At 50.4% G+C, this 19,482-nt stretch overlaps 2 protein-coding genes across 3 annotated transcripts; one reads left to right on the top strand and one right to left on the bottom strand.

The window, feature by feature from the left end:
* Positions 1-9: 9 nt before the first annotated feature.
* On the bottom strand, positions 10-4,382 carry ube2m (ubiquitin conjugating enzyme E2 M). Its single transcript, XM_086185812.1, has 6 exons — positions 4,066-4,382; positions 2,753-2,847; positions 2,628-2,666; positions 2,176-2,279; positions 1,787-1,850; positions 10-1,221 (listed from the first exon to the last, which is right to left on the bottom strand). The coding sequence occupies exons 1-6, from the start codon at positions 4,178-4,180 to the stop codon at positions 1,081-1,083; spliced, it is 558 nt and encodes a 185-aa protein (XP_086041938.1). The 5' UTR covers positions 4,181-4,382; the 3' UTR covers positions 10-1,080.
* A 1,740-nt stretch (positions 4,383-6,122) lies between these two features.
* On the top strand, positions 6,123-19,317 carry fbxl19 (F-box and leucine rich repeat protein 19). 2 transcript variants are annotated; one of them, XR_015110026.1, is made up of 12 exons: positions 6,123-6,760; positions 8,547-8,747; positions 10,390-10,533; positions 11,146-11,232; positions 11,743-11,943; positions 12,038-12,070; positions 12,363-13,624; positions 13,784-13,947; positions 14,053-14,214; positions 14,334-14,555; positions 15,227-15,559; positions 15,783-19,317. XR_015110026.1 is itself a non-coding variant. In XM_086184951.1 (11 exons), the coding sequence occupies exons 2-11, from the start codon at positions 8,562-8,564 to the stop codon at positions 15,475-15,477; spliced, it is 2,712 nt and encodes a 903-aa protein (XP_086041077.1). In that variant the 5' UTR covers positions 6,123-6,760; positions 8,547-8,561; the 3' UTR covers positions 15,478-19,317. The 2 variants fall into 2 exon arrangements, 1 of the variants encoding a protein (XP_086041077.1); XM_086184951.1 differs by having other exon boundaries at positions 15,227-19,317.
* The last annotated feature ends 165 nt before the right edge of the window (positions 19,318-19,482 follow it).

Below are 19,482 nucleotides of genomic sequence, written 5' to 3'. Positions count from 1 at the left end.
CCCCGCCCACCTGACATGATGCTCCACCCCTCTGACCATCATTATGTATTTCTGGGCAGCAAACTCCAAACTCCACACACGCATCAGCTGTCACATGATCACTATCTGCCACCACTTGACAATTTTATTAAGGCGCTTCTCCTTTCACTCTGACTCCAAGGCTCTGCCCACAAATCTGGCTCCGCCCTCCTGACATAAGACAAATACTCCGACATCTGCTCCTTTAAGACCGATAGTCTCTTAAAAGCCCCTCCCATCCAACAAGCTCCTCCCCCAGTGCCCCTCTTAGACGATGGCTGCTACAGATTGGCGTGTCTTCAGCTTGTCCTAAATGATGGAACACATTAGCCCCTCCTACTTTGACCCACAAGCTCCTCCCTCTTTGTAGATTCAAAGAAAACTGAGAAACTTAAGGTTCTGCTAAGTTATGACTAACAACCCCGCCTCTTTTCATAAGCCCCTCCCTCCCAAAACAGCCGGTAAACCTCTGAGGTTGCCGGGGCAACATGCTTAAGGTTGAGAGTTTGGAGTTTGCTGGCAGTCCATCAGAAACAGTGCTGAGCAGGAGGGGGCGTGTCCTCGCTGCACACAGGAAAACAAAACAAAAAGAAAGAAAATCACGCATCTTCGTCGTCATCATCACGTTCACCATCAGCATCGTGGCGTTCGCTGAGCCATCGACTCACCCAAGCAACATTCACTGACCCCAACATCCGCCTTCCCCACCTCCCCCCTTCAACCTGCCACCGCTTGCCACCGGCCGTCTTTGAGTCCAGTCAGGCGTTGTGTTGCATGTTGGCGTCCCCCGGTGGCGTGTAAACGGTAGAATGCTGCGTCTTGGAAGTAAAAGAGAAATGAGGGGGCAGAGGGGGAGGAGGGGGAGAAGGGGGCAGGGAAGGGACTGTGGGCATTTCTTTGTCATCTTTAAAACAGAAAAGCGTCCTCTGGCGTGCTGCATTCTGTCGCAGCTTCTGCCAACGAGCAGGACCTTGTTTGGGGGGCCTGGGGAGGGGGGGTGGGAATGGGAGGTGGATGAGGATTGAGGAGGGGTGGGGGGGGGGATCATGGTGGGACGCCAAGTTATTTAAGACACCTCTCAAAGTAGGTGGCGCCCACGTAACCTCCCCGCAGAGAGCGATGGACGTTCTGCTCAAACAGCCGCCGGTTCGTCTGCAAAACCTCTGCCGCCTCCTTGTTCAACGGGTCCTCGGGGTTGGGCTCCTACGGGGGGGGGCAGGAGTCACATTAACACCTTGACAACCAGCCACACTTCCTGTCACTCGCACACGCTCACAGGGAGTCACATGACTATCGAACGGAGATGCAGCGCCACGTTTGCCATCTCACCACATTTGTGTATTGGAAGTAAATGAGAGAAAATCTTCTGTTGTTTTTTTTTACACATCAACATTGCTGATGTTATGCTGGCGTGTTTCCATGGCAACGCAAGAATTATGACTTCAGTCACAGTAAAGAACTGACTGGAAGTGGGAGGAGCTCTGAGGGTCAAACACAGTTGTCCAATCAAACCCGGATACAGGAGGTTTTACATGGCGGCTAAATGACGTCGCCGCGGGAATCTCCTGTCATGTTTGGAGCATCGAGAAGCCATGAAATGACAGACCCTCAACAGGAAGTCAGCGGTCTCTGGAGGCGGAGTCTATTTCTGTTGGACCTATGTTTGGCACTTCATGCAGCTTTCCAGAGGAATGAAAGAGGCTCCGCCCCCAAAGCGAAATCCGGGAGTAAAGAAGAATGAAGAGGCGAGAGCAGTGGTTGAACTCACTAGAAATAGATACTGCAGGCCGTAGATGATGGAGTTTATCGTCAACACCGGCTTCCAGTCCTCTCTGGAAGACAAGACACGACACATTACGCATCCACATTTACTGCACTGGCTCAGGTCCCTTAAAGGCAACACGAGAGTCAGAGCTGACATCACCACTGAGGCAGCAGGGCCGCTCGGCGCTGTGGTTTATGTCTTGATGTTCAATAAATACAACGATTATTGGAATCACATGGCGACTGCCTCCAAACCACCACAAACTCACAAATCAGCCTCTCGGTGGCGCCCTCTGCTGTTAAAGTCCCCAACTAATAACACAAGGTTGTGTGTGGCACATCCTAAAGGGTGTGTGTGCGTGTGAATGTGTGTGTAAATCAGCATGCTGTCACCTTAAGATATTTAGACAGACGTTTCCTTCCAGGTCAATGTTGGGGTGGTACACCATTGTTTCACACTTTACCTTGGGGGGGTCGTGGGGGTAACCCTGTCCTACCTGAAACACACACACACACACACACACACACACACACACACACACACACACACACACACACACACACACAGGGCATCAACCACTGAATGCAGAACAATGTCGTGGTCGTGGTGTTCATTCGCTGTTCATGTCCTCTGACTGAAAGGCGTCTCGGTTGTCTCTCCGCTGGGACACAGAGACGTGTTCACGGACATGAGCTTAGCTGGTTTCAGACAACGGGACATGAAGGAGCTTTGAGAGTGGTGAGAAAAACTGCAAAACTTCTCAATGACAGGAAGACGAACACAAAGAGGAGACAGGTGAGGACAGAGGAGACAGGTGAGGACAGAGGAGATAGGTGCGTCTCACCTTAAAGCTGAAGACAAATTTTCCTCCTTTGTAAAAACCCTGCAAGGACAGAAAGAAACTTTTATGTCAAATATCAGTCAGTGAATGTATCACTGCAACCATCGAAAACACACACACACACACACCTCGTCAGGGGAGATGATGAGTCTGAAGTTAAGAAGGTCGTCGTCATCAGGGAAGTTGATCTCACATGTCTTTGGCAGGTTCAGCTCATTGATGTCTGACACACAGGAAGCAATAACAGATTACAAAATAAAAGACTTCCTATCTACCTGCACGGGATAGTTAGAAACTATGGGAGGGCGCTGGTTGGGGGCCAACAACCAGAGTCAACTGTCACTGAAACACAACCTGATGTCACAATACTGTCGCCAATCACATAGACCAGAAAGACCAGAGGACAACCACAAGAAGAGACATGTCTTTGTATGGCGTAGCAAGTAGCATGTAGCATGGTAGCATTCTGACCGTGGAGACACTGATCACTGCTTTGGCGCTCTCTTCTGAGCTGTCAAAGAGAGTGTGGAGATGTAAATCAGTGTGGAACCACATGAAGCTACCTATGCAGCTAACCGGTGCCGTTGCCTTGGTTATTAGAAGAGGAAGAACGCCATGGCGGTCCAGGCCCGGGGTCCTTTGGCCTTTTTCAGTTCAATGCTGACACTGTGAGTTTAAGAGGACAGAAGTCAGGATGAGCCGCAGCATCCTGGTCATTCTCCTCATCCTGAACACATCAAACCATCGCCGTCACAGCCAGAGACACTGACAGTGACACAAGAACCTCAATCAGGCTGCCAGTGACGTCATCTCCTCCAACTGTCACAAATGATGTGACAGGTGAAACGATGACGTTGTGTCATGTCAGCTGGGGGTCTGGTCTCTTTGAGCTTGTGTGCTCGAGTTCTGGTGAGGAAACAACTCAGGTGTGAATGACGGGGGCAGAAACACCTCAGCACACCTGGCTGTTTACCTGACAACACAACAGTCCGACCGGACGGTCATAAGAACGTCAGGACAGTTACCCGGAGAGCTGACACAGCAAGTTAGCCAGTCTGAAGCTATCAGGTGTGAGCTAACTAGCTAGCTAGCTTGAACAATCTGATGAAATCTTCGGATTTCCCGGAGCTGACAGACGTTGGCTGACTGGCAGTTGGGAAGAGTGTGTGTTTGGGGTCAGCTGGGGGCTAACATACTACCTCCGAGAGCTGCGAGCTGCTGACCGGCAGCGTTTTGTTTTCAAATGAAGCTCAAGCTAGCCGCGATGATCTAACATTACTTCAGGCTAACATGCTAGCTGTTAGCCTTCGGGAGTTACGAGTTCTCTGTATCCGTGTTTGCTAGACACTGAGGGGTCGGGTTACTCTGTCGGTTACCGGTCACTACTCTGAGAAATCGACACGACCGGCTCACCTGGTCCTCGGGGTAGTGACTAACCTACCTTTCTGTATTCGGAGCTGGGCCGCGCTTGCTTTTTTACCCCCGGCTCCGGTTCTGTTTCCTCCAGCAGATTCCTCGTCTTTCTTCTGCTGCTTTAGGGAAAAGAGCTTAATCATCTTCAGTTGTTTGATAATCGGAAACCTGTACTTCGTGTTCCCTTGGGTGTGAGCAGTCTGTCCGTGTCGTGTGCTGATTTTAGGAGTCAGATGAGTCCGAACGGCACCGTAATGTTGATGGAGCCGGTGCGTCTCAACTAATTACACTGAGCAGAGGTGCTAGCCGCCGAGCTAGCCTAGCCGGTTAGCTAGCAGGGAGGCCGGGCAGAGGAGAGGGGAGGGGAGGGGAGAGGAGGGGTGGTGGTGGTGTGTGTGTGTGTGTGTGTGTGTGTGTGTGTGTGGGGGGGGGGGTCCGTCATGTGTCACAATATTATTCATATCCACTAGTAACTGAGTAGAAATACAAAGTTACTAAGGCATCATTGATACGTATTACGTCACTCATTGAAGGCCAAATGACTCGTTCATTTAAAACGCTGAGTTTAGAGTGTTTGAATCAAGTTTCCGATATTCCCAAAGAGGCTTGTGTAAATGCCCTCATGGAAACACTATTATTGTATTTATAATAAGGTCAAACATCTGATTATTGACACGCACGGAAATGTTACTGCAGCAACCAGACGAGTCCATCACTCGCACAAGTTGTCACTCAAACCAACAGCTGATGGAACAGTGACAACAGAGGTTTGACGGACAGGAAACACTGCGGACGAGGCTCCTCCGTCTCCTCCTGTGGCATTCCTCTGGGGTCCACTCTGGGTCCAGAGCTGTTCACGCTCCCTCCTGGTGACATCATCTCATGGACATTTCCAACGACACCCAGACAAGGATGTGAGAGGTTGGGATCAGCGTCTCTGGCTCGTTACCATGGCTGCTGGGAACACGACTCTGTCCTCCTGCCACAAACTGGTGGCTGTTACAGACCTGCGAGGACGAAGATTGACACTTCCTGCGTGCTGCAAAGCTCAAAGTCAAACCCAAGAGCTTGAGAGAGCCATCACACTTAAAGGTGACTGTCACCTGAGTTAGATGGAGGTTACACCTTTTGTTAGCTTGTGGCTATGGTGAATCATGGCATCAAGCACCACTGATGATGAGACCAATCTGAGCATTAACGACTTCTCTGCCTTTTACACGCTGAATGTTCACTGTTGGGTTGCTTGGTTACACGGTCAAATTGTACACATTCATACAAAGAAGTACTGTATTATTAAAGATGAGAGGCAGAAGAGCAAAGTACTGTGACACTGCTGTTGATGATGATGTTTCCAGGGGGGAAGCTGACAATCTTCAAAAAAATGTCGTGTCAGATGAACAGAGATGCTGCTGTTGATTTATTGTGGTTGCAGGAGGACAGAGTAAAGTGAGTTAGTAAGTGGTGCTTTATTGGCAGAATGAAGGATTACCTGTTTGCCATAAGGAGGTTGTTGATGAACATTGGTTCATGACATATTTATATATTTTGAAAGGGTTTGCCGTCATCTAACAAACTGGTGAAGAATCCAGATATTCTGATGGTTCTGTTTCTCTCGTTCATCACGACTTGAATTGAATCAAGAATTTGATTGAAAAGGAACCTATTACATGTCTGTGTGTATATATGTCTATATATAAATAAAAAAAATAAAAATAGCTTCCGTTTATGTCTTTATTATAAAATCATGGTTATAGCTGATAAATCATTGAACATGTTTTATTATCAGTTTAAAACTATACATGTATATATATATATATATATATATATATATATATATATATGTACATATACACACATTTTCTTGAGAGAGCACCTGCCGCGTGAACACTTAAGTACTACAAGTCCCATCATTCTCTGATGCAGTGACGTGTCCAGGGAGAGGCGGGGCTCTTCATATTTTATTTACCACATTTATTTATTTATTTACTAATTTATTTATTTAATTATTTACTGATGTTATTTGTCCCCTCGCAGATGGAGCGCGTGCCCGCGGTTACCTGCGTGATGTCATCAATGCGGGCGCTTCAGCGTTTCACGTTGACACCGAACCGGATCCTGCACCGCACCGCACCGCAACAGCTCCACACAATAGCCGCGAGACAGAACAATAGCACGCGCTGCTCGTTAATATCAGGCTCTGGTTAATGCGGGGATGCGCCGGGCCTGAACCGTGCGGAGGGATATCACCGACAATCGGTTTAAAACACTCCGCTTCAGTCGAAATCAGCCGTTTGAGGCATTCGGAGCCTCCGGGAGGAAGAAGACAAGAACACGCTGTAACGGTGGTGCGGAGAGAGAGAGAGAGAGAGAGCGAGAGAGCGAGCGAGATAGAGAGAGAGAGCGAGAGAGAGAGAGAGAGAGAGAGGGGAGTGAACGGGAGCCAGCAACACTGCGCCCTGCACCTAATCGATATCGATCAGTTTGGTAATCGAGACATTTACACCCTTAGCTGGTCCGTTAGGCTAGCCCGGGAGCTAGCCGGAGCACCGGAGGCTGCCACCATGGGACGCGTGTGAAACACACCGGGAGCTGAGTGCAGCTTGACGGAGAAAGAAACAAGGAAGCGGACGGCTAGCAGCAGTACTCCGAAGCTAACGTTGGCTAACGTTGGCTAATCTTCTTTCTAATGAGCAAGCCAGGAGCATGCGAGCTGACACCGAGAGGTGAGTGCCGGTTCTCCTCCGTGTTGCCCGCCGGGGACCGACCACCTCCCGGGGGTCCGCGGATATGATTGAGTGAAGATGAGAAATAGTAGTTAGCGTGCTAAAATGCTAGCAAGCGTTACCCGTTCACGTTACGGGGGGATGGGGAGGGAGGTGGTGGTGGTGGTGGGGGGTGCTGCGTCTCGTTGAATTCTTGATTTCACCATGAATCCCACAACATGGGACGTTTGCTGGTGTGATTGTTGTTGGCGGTGGACGCGTTTGTGTTCCTGTGACGTGCTAGCTGTTAGCGGCTAGCTGCTAGCAGCCTTCCTCTCACAAGTGGAGCCAGATGCGCACCTTCGTTATTGTTGGCTGCTAACTTGCGTTAGCTCCGGTGAGCCCGTTGCTCTGTGGCTGCCGAGGCTCCTCGGAGCGGCGGAGGTGGTTCTACACCACCGGAGAGAGTCCAGCTTCCATTGATAGAACAACACCAACACGGCTGAATGAATCAAACAACTAAACTACAATGATGAGGCAGAAAAGAAGTCTAAGACACGTGACACTGTCCCAGTTACCCTGGTTATCTGAGTTCCGATGCTTAGCTGCTTTCTAGTGGAACGTGAATGTTTACAAGAGACCAACCGGTGTGTAGAACAAAGTGTTACCATGACATCAGTGTCCAGCAGGAAGTGTCTCCTGTTTCCATCACCAGCAGATATTAAAACTAAATATTGTCATTTTCCCACGTCCACACAGTGACTTCACGCTCCTTTTCCAGTTTGTACAAAACCTTCTTCTCTTGTCGAAGTCGTGATCCAGCCGCAGAGTCGCCAAACTCACAGAAGTCACATGACCACATGTCACCTACGCTTAGCAGGTAGGGTGTTGTCTGCGCGGGACGATTTAGTGGCTCTTCATCACAACACCAGTCTGACACCGAGTGTCTGTGACACAGCAGCCGCCATCGCGCTGGTGGATGGTGAAGATGATGTTACAGCATCAGAAGCCTACCAGTCAAACGCTCCTGACAGCGGCTGTCACCGCCAACATTCCTACCACCACATCAGCAACATTCTTGTTTGGGCCTCATTCTGTCCTACCTCCTATTTTAGTGTTACATGCTGGCTTACAGTGCAGCGTTGCCATAGCGACAGAGGCAGCAACTGTGCCTGGAGAAAACAAGCAGCAGTGAAGTTTTCCCCTCTTTGAATTTCTAAATGGTGTCACCAGGAAATGAGGAGTCCTTGACCCAAACAAATATGGCAGCCAGAATCAGGAAGCCTCTGGACTCGTCTTTGTTTTGGTTGGGGAAGACTTGAGTTAGCGGGGGAGTCTGGAGACCTGGGACGTGTCGTCCTTCTTAATGATGCCTTCACGTTGTGTCCAGGCGAGTCAAGACGTTGCACGCGTGGGAGGCTGCTGGCTGATCACGTTCTCACCCAAGTTACACAAAAACACACAAGGAAGCCGCCTGCCAGCAGGATCCACTCTGATCAGCTCTGATGGGCTCTGATCTGGAGACGAGAGTCTAGAAAACCCACCATAAGTTCATGTTTTGTAAACTCTGTTACCAACATGACAAGCTAACAACTTTGTTTTTTTTCTAAACTGAGTTTTGATCGCAAAGGAAGCAACAGGATGTTTGATTTAATGTCACAGGAAGTTGTCACCCCCATTGTTATGAACACATCTGCATCTAGATTTGTGGTCCTGGAGGCCCCCTGCAGTGAGCTGGGTAGAGTTTCTGTTGATGCTGTGAAGTTCCAACCTCATCCATGTTGTCCCTCTGTCTGTCTCTGTCCAGCTGACTTGTTCGGGGATGTCGGGCAGTAAGTCGCTGGGCGGGGGGGCTGGCGGGGGGGCGAGGCGCAGGCGAACGCGGTGCCGGCGCTGCCAGGCCTGCATGAGAAACGAGTGTGGCGAGTGTCACTTCTGCAAGGACATGAAGAAGTTTGGAGGACCCGGACGCATGAAGCAATCCTGCCTGCTGAGACAGTGCACAGCGGTGAGACACACACACACACACACACACACACACACACACACACACACACACGCTCGCACGCTGCCTTTTACATTCACTCACTCATAATTCACCTCTCAATTAGCCATGAAATCTTGTGGTGTCCAACATTTTGGCCTGACAATGAACCACCGTGTGGAGGCGTTTTCCTCGAGTACATGAATGCATTAATAACCTGCTGCTGAAGTTCATAAAACTGGAACCAACGAGTTCTTACAGTCAAACCACGTCTTCAAAACACTCCCCAGAACCTTGCCGTCTGTTGCAGCAGTAACTTGTGTCTCTCAGGTGATGGCGGCGAGAACTGAGCCTTAACTGGCGAGTCGTTTCGCTTAAGAAAAGGAAACAGGTGTGTAATTTATATGATGCTGTTAATGACAGCTTTGATTCTGCTCGGAGTTTATGGGCGCCGTGGATGCGTCCTGTGACGTAGCGATGTGCGAACCTGAGTGTGTGATGTTAGCTTAGCGACTAACAACTAGCTTCATTCAGAATTCGTCATCACTTCGCTGGTGACTCCTGGGTTGATGACTTGTTAATTAAGTCTTGATTTCATTTTTAAAAAGAATCCCAGATGAACACGAGTTGGAATGTTCAAGCGCCGCACGTCGGCTCGCCTACTTGCCAGCATGACCTACTGATGTTCCACATCGCGCCGAGCTGAAACGCACCCGGGTGTTCTTTAAACTCGTCATTCTGGTGTGGACTGAAACATGTGACATGGCTTCATAAAAACATTGCGACGTGGTAAAAGGAACATGTGTATGATTGGACGATCTGGAGGTGGTTCTGGTTTCCTGTCACTGGTTGATTTTGTGTTAAGGAATCTGTGAAAGATGGAGGACGCATCCACCATGTTAACACACATTTACATGTTGACATAATCCGCCATTACACACACACACACACACACACACACAAACGCATGCAGGAGGTGAGATTCTTCTGTGTGTCGATTCTTCAAATAGCATCAGCGAAGCCCAGCAGGCAGTGAAGCAGCGTTTCCGTGGCAACCACAGATGGTTGCTGGCGCTGCGAGTGAGCAAGAGTTGGCTTTGATCCATCGCCATGGTTTCACTAACCAACACACACATACACATACACACTCTCATACACACATCCAGTCAATCTGCAGGGCTCATGATCCCAGTGGTGGGTTTCTTTTTATCAATCAATCGATTGATTGATTGATTTTATTGTCTCAAATGTTCCACCAAGGAAGACGAATGTCTGGGGGGGGGGTAGCAGTGACTTCACCTCCATGCTGGTTTAATCTGGAAGCTGAAGTGATGAGGATGATGAAGACGCTGATGTGATGTTGCTGGTCAGGTGATCACATGAAGATTTTTGTTCTTTATCAGTTTTTGTTATTGGACATCAGCTCAGGCTCCTCTGATGCTGTCATGGCCACAGGGGCGTCGATGGTCACGCCCACACCTGTGACCCCAGCTCCTCGTGAAGTCGGAGCGTTCTGTGCGCTTCCACCGACCTGGTGGATGTGCGTGGAACTATTGATCCTTTCACCAAATGCAAAGATGCAGATGGTTTCCAGTTGCTGCTCAGGTGAGCCTCAGCATCCTCACCTGCCGGCCCGTCTCACCTGTGCTTCTGTCTCTCCCTCCAGCCCGTGCTGCCTCACACGGCGGTGTGTTTTGCTTGTGGTGAGGCGGGGAAGGAGGACACCGTGGACTCGGAGGAGGAGAAGTTCAGCCTCTCTCTAATGGAGTGCACCATCTGCAACGAGATCATCCACCCGAGCTGCCTGAAGGTCAGTCGCCGCCTCCGCCCGTCCATGTGTCCTACGACCTCGATTACCTGCTGCTGCCTTTAGCCACACGCTAAAGTCAACATCTTCTGGTTCCACGTCCGTAGTAGAAGCCAAATAAGTGTTGAAATGAACCAATGTGTCACTCACTGTCCGACCGCTGGAAACTGTGGAACAGCAGCCTTTGGCCTCAGGTGTGTCGGTAGGAAAGCTCCTGTCCAGTGCACCGTGACATTGATTACATCACATGATAGCGCGTCAAGTCCGTCACGCTGGGGTCAGCGTCGCAGTGTGAGTATCATTAGCTTCAGGCTAGCTCCCCCTCCTGTGCTGTTACAGTCAGACAACTCTTTAAAGGCGCTGATAATGACGGAGGACATCAGCGTCGCTCTGTCAGACATTCTGATGTCACTGACCATCAACGCGCCTGTCTGAGCGCCGTCATGACCAAGTTTAGCCCCCATGATTTGGTCCAAGTGGCCGCTGTCAGACACCGTGTGGCCCGTGGTGACGTCCCGGTGGCGTGGACAGCGTGAGCTTCTTTAGCGTCTCAACTGACAGGAAGTGGAGGTGCGTGTTGTGGTTGTGGACACTGACGGGGTCGTGTGTTGTCAGATGGGCAAAGCTGAAGGAATCATCAATGACGAGATCCCAAACTGCTGGGAGTGTCCCAAGTGCCACAAGGAGGGCAAAACCAGCAAGGTGAGGCTTGAGCTGCATCTCAGGTATGAAAGGCTTGAAAGTCTGCATGATGCGATAAAAAAACTGAACCTAACAGACGGGACTCTTACCTCTCAAATCCTTTTTAAAACAAAATGATGGTGAATACAGACCTGAATAAAGTCAAACCTTTTTGAGAAAATATTCATATTCTTTTACAAGTCTGTTCATATTCGTGAACACAAAAGTTATGTTTATGTTTTTGAAAATGAAGTAGAAAAATGCACAATAGAACCATGTTCCAAAAACATTTTGGAAGTCACGATTCAGACTGAAATTGTGCGTAAAACAAGATCTTAACATGAAACTTTTCATTATAAATATTCGCTTCATGGAGTCATTACACACTTTTTGAAATATTACAACTTTTGCTCAGATTCAGAGTCTTTGTTCCCTCAGACATTTTGGTTCTGCCGTGTCCGTCAGTGTTGATGTAGCCGTGTGTTGTGAGGCACTTCCTGGTGAATGTCAATAATTGTGTGTCTGATCCAGGATCAGGCCGACGGCTCAGGTAAGCGCAGGCTGGATAACGGCGAGGTTGGCCGCTGGAAGCTGACCGATGACCCGCCTCCGAAGAAGAAGGCCCCTCCCTCCCTGGAGGAGGGCGTGAGGACAGAGGGTGGAAGGACGGAGGGGGGACACAAGAGGAAGAAGGAGAAGGAGCTGCCGCCGGACAGCGGACCCAAGAAGAAGGTGAGCAGCCATGTTTGTAGTGTCCGAAGGAGACGTGTCGTGTTTGTTGTGTTGAATTAAACAGGTACAAACCTCTGATTTCCTCTGTTTTCAGATGAAAGGCGCCCATGAAAAACGCCTCAAGAAGGTAGGAAAATGTGTTTCTGCTGATTCAGTCGAAGAATGAGAGAGTAAAACCACCACAGTCTGAGATTGATGGGCGAACGATGAATAAAGGGAATGAATGTAGAAATGAAAGCCACAACTATCACAAATGCAGTTGAGCTCCACGTCCGTCTGCGATGCCGATCCTCACTCCCGCAGTTCTTCAGCCATATGTTGAGGAAGGGGGCGTGGCCTGCCTATTAATGTCCACAGTCGAGAACACAAACAGATGCAGATTCACCTTCATTGAATCTTCTCATTCTGTTTTCTGCCAGAAACCCAAACAGGAGGCAGTGGAGTCCAATGGTCCCGCCTCCTCAGCTGGAGGAGGAGCTGGCGGGCTGCAGAGCTCCGCCTCCTCTTCCTCTCAGGCTGGAGGGGGAGGTGCAGGCGGGACGTCCAGTGCCGACCAGCGCTCGCATCACAGAGAGAAACTGGAGCGCTTCAAGAGGATGTGTATGCTAGAGCGGCGGCCCGAGTCCTCATCCTCATCCTCCTCCAGTTCCGAGTCCGACTCGGAGTCAGACTCCGACGATTCCCTGCAGGGGGAGCAGGGGGGAGGAGGCTCCTCACCGTCCTCCTCACCTGCTCTGCCTACTCCAGTTGCTTATGGCAACAGCAGCGGGAGCCGAGTGGAGAGGGAAAGGAGCCGCAGTGAGCGGGAAAGAGAGCGGGAGAGGGAGCGGCGGCTGGCCGAGCTGGGCTTCAGTGCCAGTGAAGAGTCGGAGGGCGAGGGAGGACGGGTGGACGATGACGAGCAGGAGGAGGAGCATGGGGCAGGCGCTGGGGACAAGGCTCGGCGGCGAGGAGACGTGGGACTGACGCCACGGGGACGGAAAGCAATGATGGACGGTGATGAGGAGGACACTCCCCCTTCAGAAAGAATCAGGAAAAACTCCGCCTCCCTTCCCCCGCCCTCCCCCCTCTCCTCCAATCAGATGCCTCCGTCCTCACAGCACGATGGCTTCACAGGGAAGCAGCGCAGCAATGGTCAGGAGGCACGCAACGGGCGGACACGTGGGGGAACGGGAGGGGGGAGGGAGGGAGGGGAGAAGGAGAACGCCAGCAGCATTCTGACCAATCACAGATATGGTGGGGGAGGAGGGGGCGGGACCAAAGGCAGCGGGAGCCGGGGCAACAAGGTTCGTAGTAACAGTAAGAACCAGACATCCGCCGGCTCCAGAAACATCTCTTCCTCTGCGTCCATTCCCACCTCTAACGGGGGCGGTGGCCCAGGTGGAGGTGGTCCTCTGATGTCAGCGATGGCGGCGTCCCCCTGCTCCCAGCCGTCCCGCCTCGCCCCGCGCTCTCAGATGATGAAACGCAGTCCACCAGCTGTGCCGTCGCCGCCACGGCCAGTCCAGATGGAGAGACACTTAGTGCGGCCACCGCCCACTTGCCCCGAGCCCAGCTGTCTGCCTCTGGACTCTGGCTCCTCCCACATTATGACACGTGATGTGTGGCTGCGAGTGTTCACACACCTCAGCCAGAGAGAGCTGTGTGTTTGCATGAGAGTGTGTCGCACCTGGAGCCGCTGGTAAGTCACAATGATCAAAAGACGTTGTTTTATCGGTCAGTCGATCGTCACGGAAACATCAGATTGCTGAATGAAGCGATAATCAGACTTTTTGTTTTGGCTCAACAAATCGTCACCCTGCTGGTGTTTGATGGTAATGTGGTCCGTCCGTCTCCGCAGGTGCTGTGACAAACGGTTGTGGACTCAGATTGACCTGAGCCGCCAGCGCTCCATCACCCCCCCCATGCTGAGTGGTATCATCCGCCGGCAGCCCGTCTCTCTCAAACTGGGTTATACCAACATCTCCAAGAAACAGCTGATGTGGCTCATCAACCGGCTGCCAGGTAACTGTCCCTCTCACCCGACTGTCTGTCTTCCCCACCCATCTCTGTCACCCGCCCACCTGTCTCTCTCACTCGCCCGTCTCTCTCTCTCTCTCCTGTCTCCAGGCCTGTTGGAGCTCACTGTGTCGGGCTGTCCCTGGCCTGTGGTGTCGGCTCTGTGTCAGGCTGTCTGTCCCTGTCTGAGGCTGTTGGACCTCAGCAGAGTGGAGGACCTCAAGGACTCTCACCTTCGTGAGCTGCTGGCACCGCCACCAGACACCAGGACAGGTGAGAGCTCGCACGCCATCACCTGACAGGAAACAAGAATACACCGTTTGGACCAGGTCCAGAAGGTTCGCGCCTCCATTAACGTGTCCCCGCTTTCTGCCGTCTGATTGGTCGATCAGCCCACGGAGAAACCAGAGTGGGGCGTTTCCAGAATGTGACGGAGCTGCGATTGGCTGGTTTGGACCTCACGGATGCGTCGTCTCGCCTGCTGGTGCGGTACGTGCCTCACCTGGCCAAGTTGGACCTGAGTCACTGTGGGAGCATCACAGACCAGACGGTTCACACCCTGACCTCCCCCGCCTCCCCTCTGAGGGAAAGCCTCACCCACCTCAACCTGGCAGGTAAACACCCTGACCTCCCCCACATCACCCTGACCTCTCCACATCACCCTGACCTCCCCCACATCACCCTGACCTCCCCCACATCACCCTGACCTCCCCCACATCACCCTGACCTCTCCACATCACCCTGACCTCCCCCACATCACCCTGACCTCCCCCACATCACCCTGACCTCTCCACATCACCCTGACCTCCCCCACATCACCCTGACCTCTCCACATCACCCTTACCTCCCCCACATCACCCTGACCTCTCCACATCACCCTGACCTCCCCCACATCACCCTGACCTCTCCACATCACCCTGACCTCTCCACATCACCCTGACCTCCCCCACATCACCCTGACCTCTCCACATCACCCTGACCTCCCCCACATCACCCTGACCTCTCCACATCACCCTGACCTCTCCACATCACCCTGACCTCCCCCACATCACCCTGACCTCCCTCACATCACCCTGACCTCCCCCACATCACCCTGACCTCCTCCACATCACCCTGACCTCCCTCACATCACCCTGACCTCCCTCACATCACCCTGACCTCCCCTGCCAACCCGACTTTCTCTGCATCATCCTCACTTTCCCGCACCAAGCCTATTTTCCGCGTGTGTCTGTGTCCTCACGTGTGTGTGTGTGTGTGTGTGTGTGTGTGTGTGTGTGTTATTCAGGGTGCGTGAAGGTGACGGAGCAGAGTGTCCCACTGCTGCGTCGCTGCTCGTCCCTGCAGACGGTGGACCTCCGCTCCTGCTCCCTCCTCTCATCTGAGGGGGGTCAGCTGCTGTCCTTCCCTGCCCACTCCTCCTCCTCCTCCACCTCCTCGTCTTTGTCTGCCTCCACCACCATGGTTGCTGCTTCATCGTCCACGTCTGGCTCCTCCTCCTGTCCTCCTGAAGACAGAACGCTGCTAAAGAACAGCTAAGTAGCTCCTGGTCATGTGGCACTTTGGTCAATGGTCCACCTGGCGAACAAGCCCCGCCTCCACCATGTTACACTACAGACAGGTGAGGGAGAGGACAGACCTGTGCAGAATCTGTCCTGAGGATGTGAGAATGTTGTGATGATGGCCACAGAGGAAGAACAGGAGGCGGAGCTAACAGTTGAAAGAGAACAACCCCTGAGCATGTACATATTTGTCCTCTGTACAATTGGCTGTGTGTATATATCTGTAGTTTTCTGTAAATGACCTTTGACCCTGCCCTCTCTTCCGTCCTTCCACCATACAAGCAATCATCACGCCGGCGATCACCTGCTCGTCAAATGTTTCCACCGCGTCGTCTCACAAGTCAGACGGAGCTACGCCAGCAGTTCCCTTCTTCTTCCTGTCTTTGCGCTCTGCTAGGCTAACGGTAGCCGGCGTCTCGTCGGACTCTGGAGACCAAAACGCTCGTCCTCATCCTTCACTACCTGCCGCGGTCGAGTCTCCTCCAGTCCATCTGGTTGCTGGGACTCTGGCACCGGCGTTCATCGGGCCACTTGGACTTTTACTCATGTTTTAATTGCTAGGCAGTTTTTGAAGAGAATGTCGTTTCCTGTAACACCGTACGTGTTTCTCCAGAGTCTGGCAAGTCTCATGGACATGGTTAGCCTAGCGTAGCATCAAGCTGCTGTTACCTCCAGCAGAAGACTGTCACATGTTCATGGGGCTTTAATGGGTTTCATGTCAGAGTTGAAAAACACTCAAACTGTTAAGAGAGAATTAAAGTTCTCACCAAATAAAAACCTTTTAGAGGTGTAAAAACTCTGATTTTACAGTTTTAAAAGGTGTTAATCGTTCTTTTACGCTGCCGCTGCGGGAGGAACTTTGATTGCTTCCAAAGTTTGACCTGAAAATATCTTCTCCAGGAAGTCTTTTTTGTCCTGAAAAGAACCTGAGTTTTAGGTTTAAAGCTGCTTGTGATTACGAACAAAATCAGAGTTAAAACAAGAGTAGATGTGAATCGGCGACGTTCAACACGAGGGACGCCAACGACTGCAGACAAACCTGAACTGAAATGAATCACTCCAATCTTCAACTCCGGCTTCAACTCTTGTGATGCCGTGTCAGATGTAAAGCCCATCTGATCAGACCTCCAGTCTGAAAACCAGCAATATAAAAGTTGTTAGCTTGTCGTCATGGCAACAGACCTGAGAATTAATGAATTCTTAATTCGTCCAAACCGCCATCGTGTCGTCATTTCAGCATCATTTTGATTGATTTGTTTCAGTTAAATTACTCAAATCTACATTGGGAGCAGCTGTCACCCAGACACGGTTCCTGTGGGCTGCCGTGATGATGTCACAGGCCCAGACCAGCGGCGTGAATCGACATCCTCACTTACAAACAAAAACCCATTAAAGAACACGAATGTGTTCGTCTGTTCGTTACATTCGAATGTTAATTCCTGCACTCTGCTGGACGATTGCATTTATTGGGTCAAAATTGAGAATTTGAACAAAACGACCTGCTGCAAAAACTCCTCCTCTTTTCTCATTGAAGGAGACTAAGCGACTGCTGCGCTAGCAGTTTCTCTGCTTCCAGTCTCCACGCTTCGCTCGGCTCGGTTAAACTGGTCACCTTCTACTGGAGTACGACGCTTCCGAACAAACACTCCGCCGGTCGATTGGCGCCTCCTTCAGTATTTAGTCAAACAGCACTTTGTTTCCTGCAGCGCCACCGCTGACATTTGGTCAGGTGACGTGTGGTCAGGTGTCTCTGGTTTCTGTCATGTCCCCCTCTGCGTGGGTGTGCGTGTGTGTGTGTGTGTGTGCGCGCGTGTGTGTGTGTGCGACCGACAGCGCTGGGTATGTTTGAAACTGAGCCTCAATCATCCATCCTCCATCTTGGTTTCTGACGGCATTTTCTCAGGAGTTCCTTTGTGTTCTTGAAGCCAGCTGTTATTTATTTGTGCCACATCGTTGCTCTGACACGGCGACACGGCGACCTCGTCTCCTTCAGTATTCGATGCCTTTGTTCATTTCAAAGGATGTTTGTGTCTCCGCCTTCTTCCTTCTCTGGGGCGTGTGAAGTCATAATACTTCTCTCTCAAATTATTTCAGTTCTCAAGCATTTAAACACCAGAAATGTAATCCAGCCAAAGTCAGCTGACACTCGCGCGTTCACCTGAAATATCAGCCGGTTGACATCTTTTAAACGTTTTTTTTTAATGATAATTTTCTTGTAATAGAATTTAGTTGCTGTTTTTCTTCAGCAAATATGCAAAAATGTACTAAATAATTTCTCACCTCCATCAAATTGATTTCTCTCAAAAAGATGGGAAAGGGTTAAATTAGCCTGATGGTCTGACAGCTAGCAAAGAACATGAGCGGAGAGACTGATGAAGTAGCGGCCAGGAAACAAACTTTTTTAAAGTAAAATAAAGACGAAGCTGTACAGCGACGGATCACGATGGACGACTCAAGTGTTCGCTTTCTCGTGTTTAAACGCTTGACGCGCTTCGAAACACAGCTCCAAGTAACCGGGAGATTTAATCATTCGACATTTTGCTAAGGACCCCAGGGGGGACCCGGATCCCACTTTGAGAACCCCCTTGTTATTTCATGACATCATCTTGATTTTTTTCTTCCTTTTAAGATATTAAAGCCACGTTTGACGATCATGTGACCTCGAGTTACCTCTGAATGTTGATTCACGTCAGTATTGTCATCGTCAACGTTGCTAAAATGGGCTTCCGTAGTTTCTTCACTCATGATGAGGTTTTGTTGGGACCAAGATTGATAAGTGCTGAAGGTTCTCGGGATGACCTTTGATGTCACCAGGTTCCCCTCCTGTGTCCGTCCGACTGGATGGAACGACATCGTGTTTACGAACTGCAGCCAAATAATTGTGAACGGTTGTTGAGTGGCATCCTGCTGCGAGTTCCGAAGTGTTGAGATGATAAACGGTGAGGTGACTTTATTTGGTCACAATCGGGTTCAGATGAAGTTGATTTGCAACAACTTGTAGCTGCATTGTCATCAGCTACCAGGTTAGAGACACGAGAAAGCATTGCAGGGCGGAGCTTAATGAATCACACACATGTACACGAACGCTACATGTTAGCATGTTAGCTTCGTGGCTCATATTTGCTGAAACTTAATGTAAAGTCGGCTGAATTCCTTTGGTTTGCTAGCTTGTGAGCTGGTAAATCAGTGTTAGCTAGCTTAGCTCGCTGCAGAACAGACAAGTACAAGTGGAAGATGGTTAAAAAAACTCAAATGTTTTAGTTCTGTTTTCTGTCGTTTACTGAATGTTTCGAGTGCAGGTCGGACGCATCTTCAACAACGTAAAGATCGCAGGATGTCAACCATCAGCTGTTGTGCCATAAACTGATCATCACTTTTCTATTTGATTTAATTTGTTTTGAGCGATGGCGGACTGGGGGGGCGGAGCCCCAAGCTCCACTTCGTCTCTTTATACATATCAGCCTCAGACTTGCCTGGCAAGAAGTGAGGAGATGGACTCTGATTGGAAGATGATCCCTGACTCCTGAAAGCTCTTATCCAATCATATGTCTCCGTCACGTCTTTGTTGTTTTCTAAAGATGCACTGGATCATCTTAATCATCGTCATCATCATCATCATCGTCGTCTTCATCCTAATTTGCCAAACTGTGTTTTTGTTGTTTAAGGGGCATTGATCCTGTTGTTTAGTTTGTTTTTCTACTTTGTCTGTGACTCTTCTGTTGTATTGATGGAAAACTGAGGAAGAAGTTTGAGACTAAGAGCAACTCAAGGCAGCTACGTATGAGTGACTACTGTAACGACCAATAAAGACCCTCAGCTGGTTTCTACGTCTGCGCCCCTCATTTCTCTCCGTGTGTGTGCCTCTCGCCGGTGGTCCTGTTCTGACGCGTTACAACAGGCCTCCGGAACGTTCAAGGTTCAACTCTTAACATGTAGCAGGTTAAAAACACGCAAACGTCCTGCCTGCTCAGCACGGTGCTCA

This window comes from Aulostomus chinensis, chromosome 18 (genome assembly GCF_037954235.1).
Source record: "Aulostomus chinensis isolate RoL2024-O1b breed Wild chromosome 18, RoL_Achi_v1.0, whole genome shotgun sequence".
Lineage (NCBI taxonomy): Eukaryota > Metazoa > Chordata > Actinopteri > Syngnathiformes > Aulostomidae > Aulostomus > Aulostomus chinensis.
Note: the sequence above shows the minus strand (reverse complement) of the source record. Positions and strands in the feature narration are given on the sequence as shown.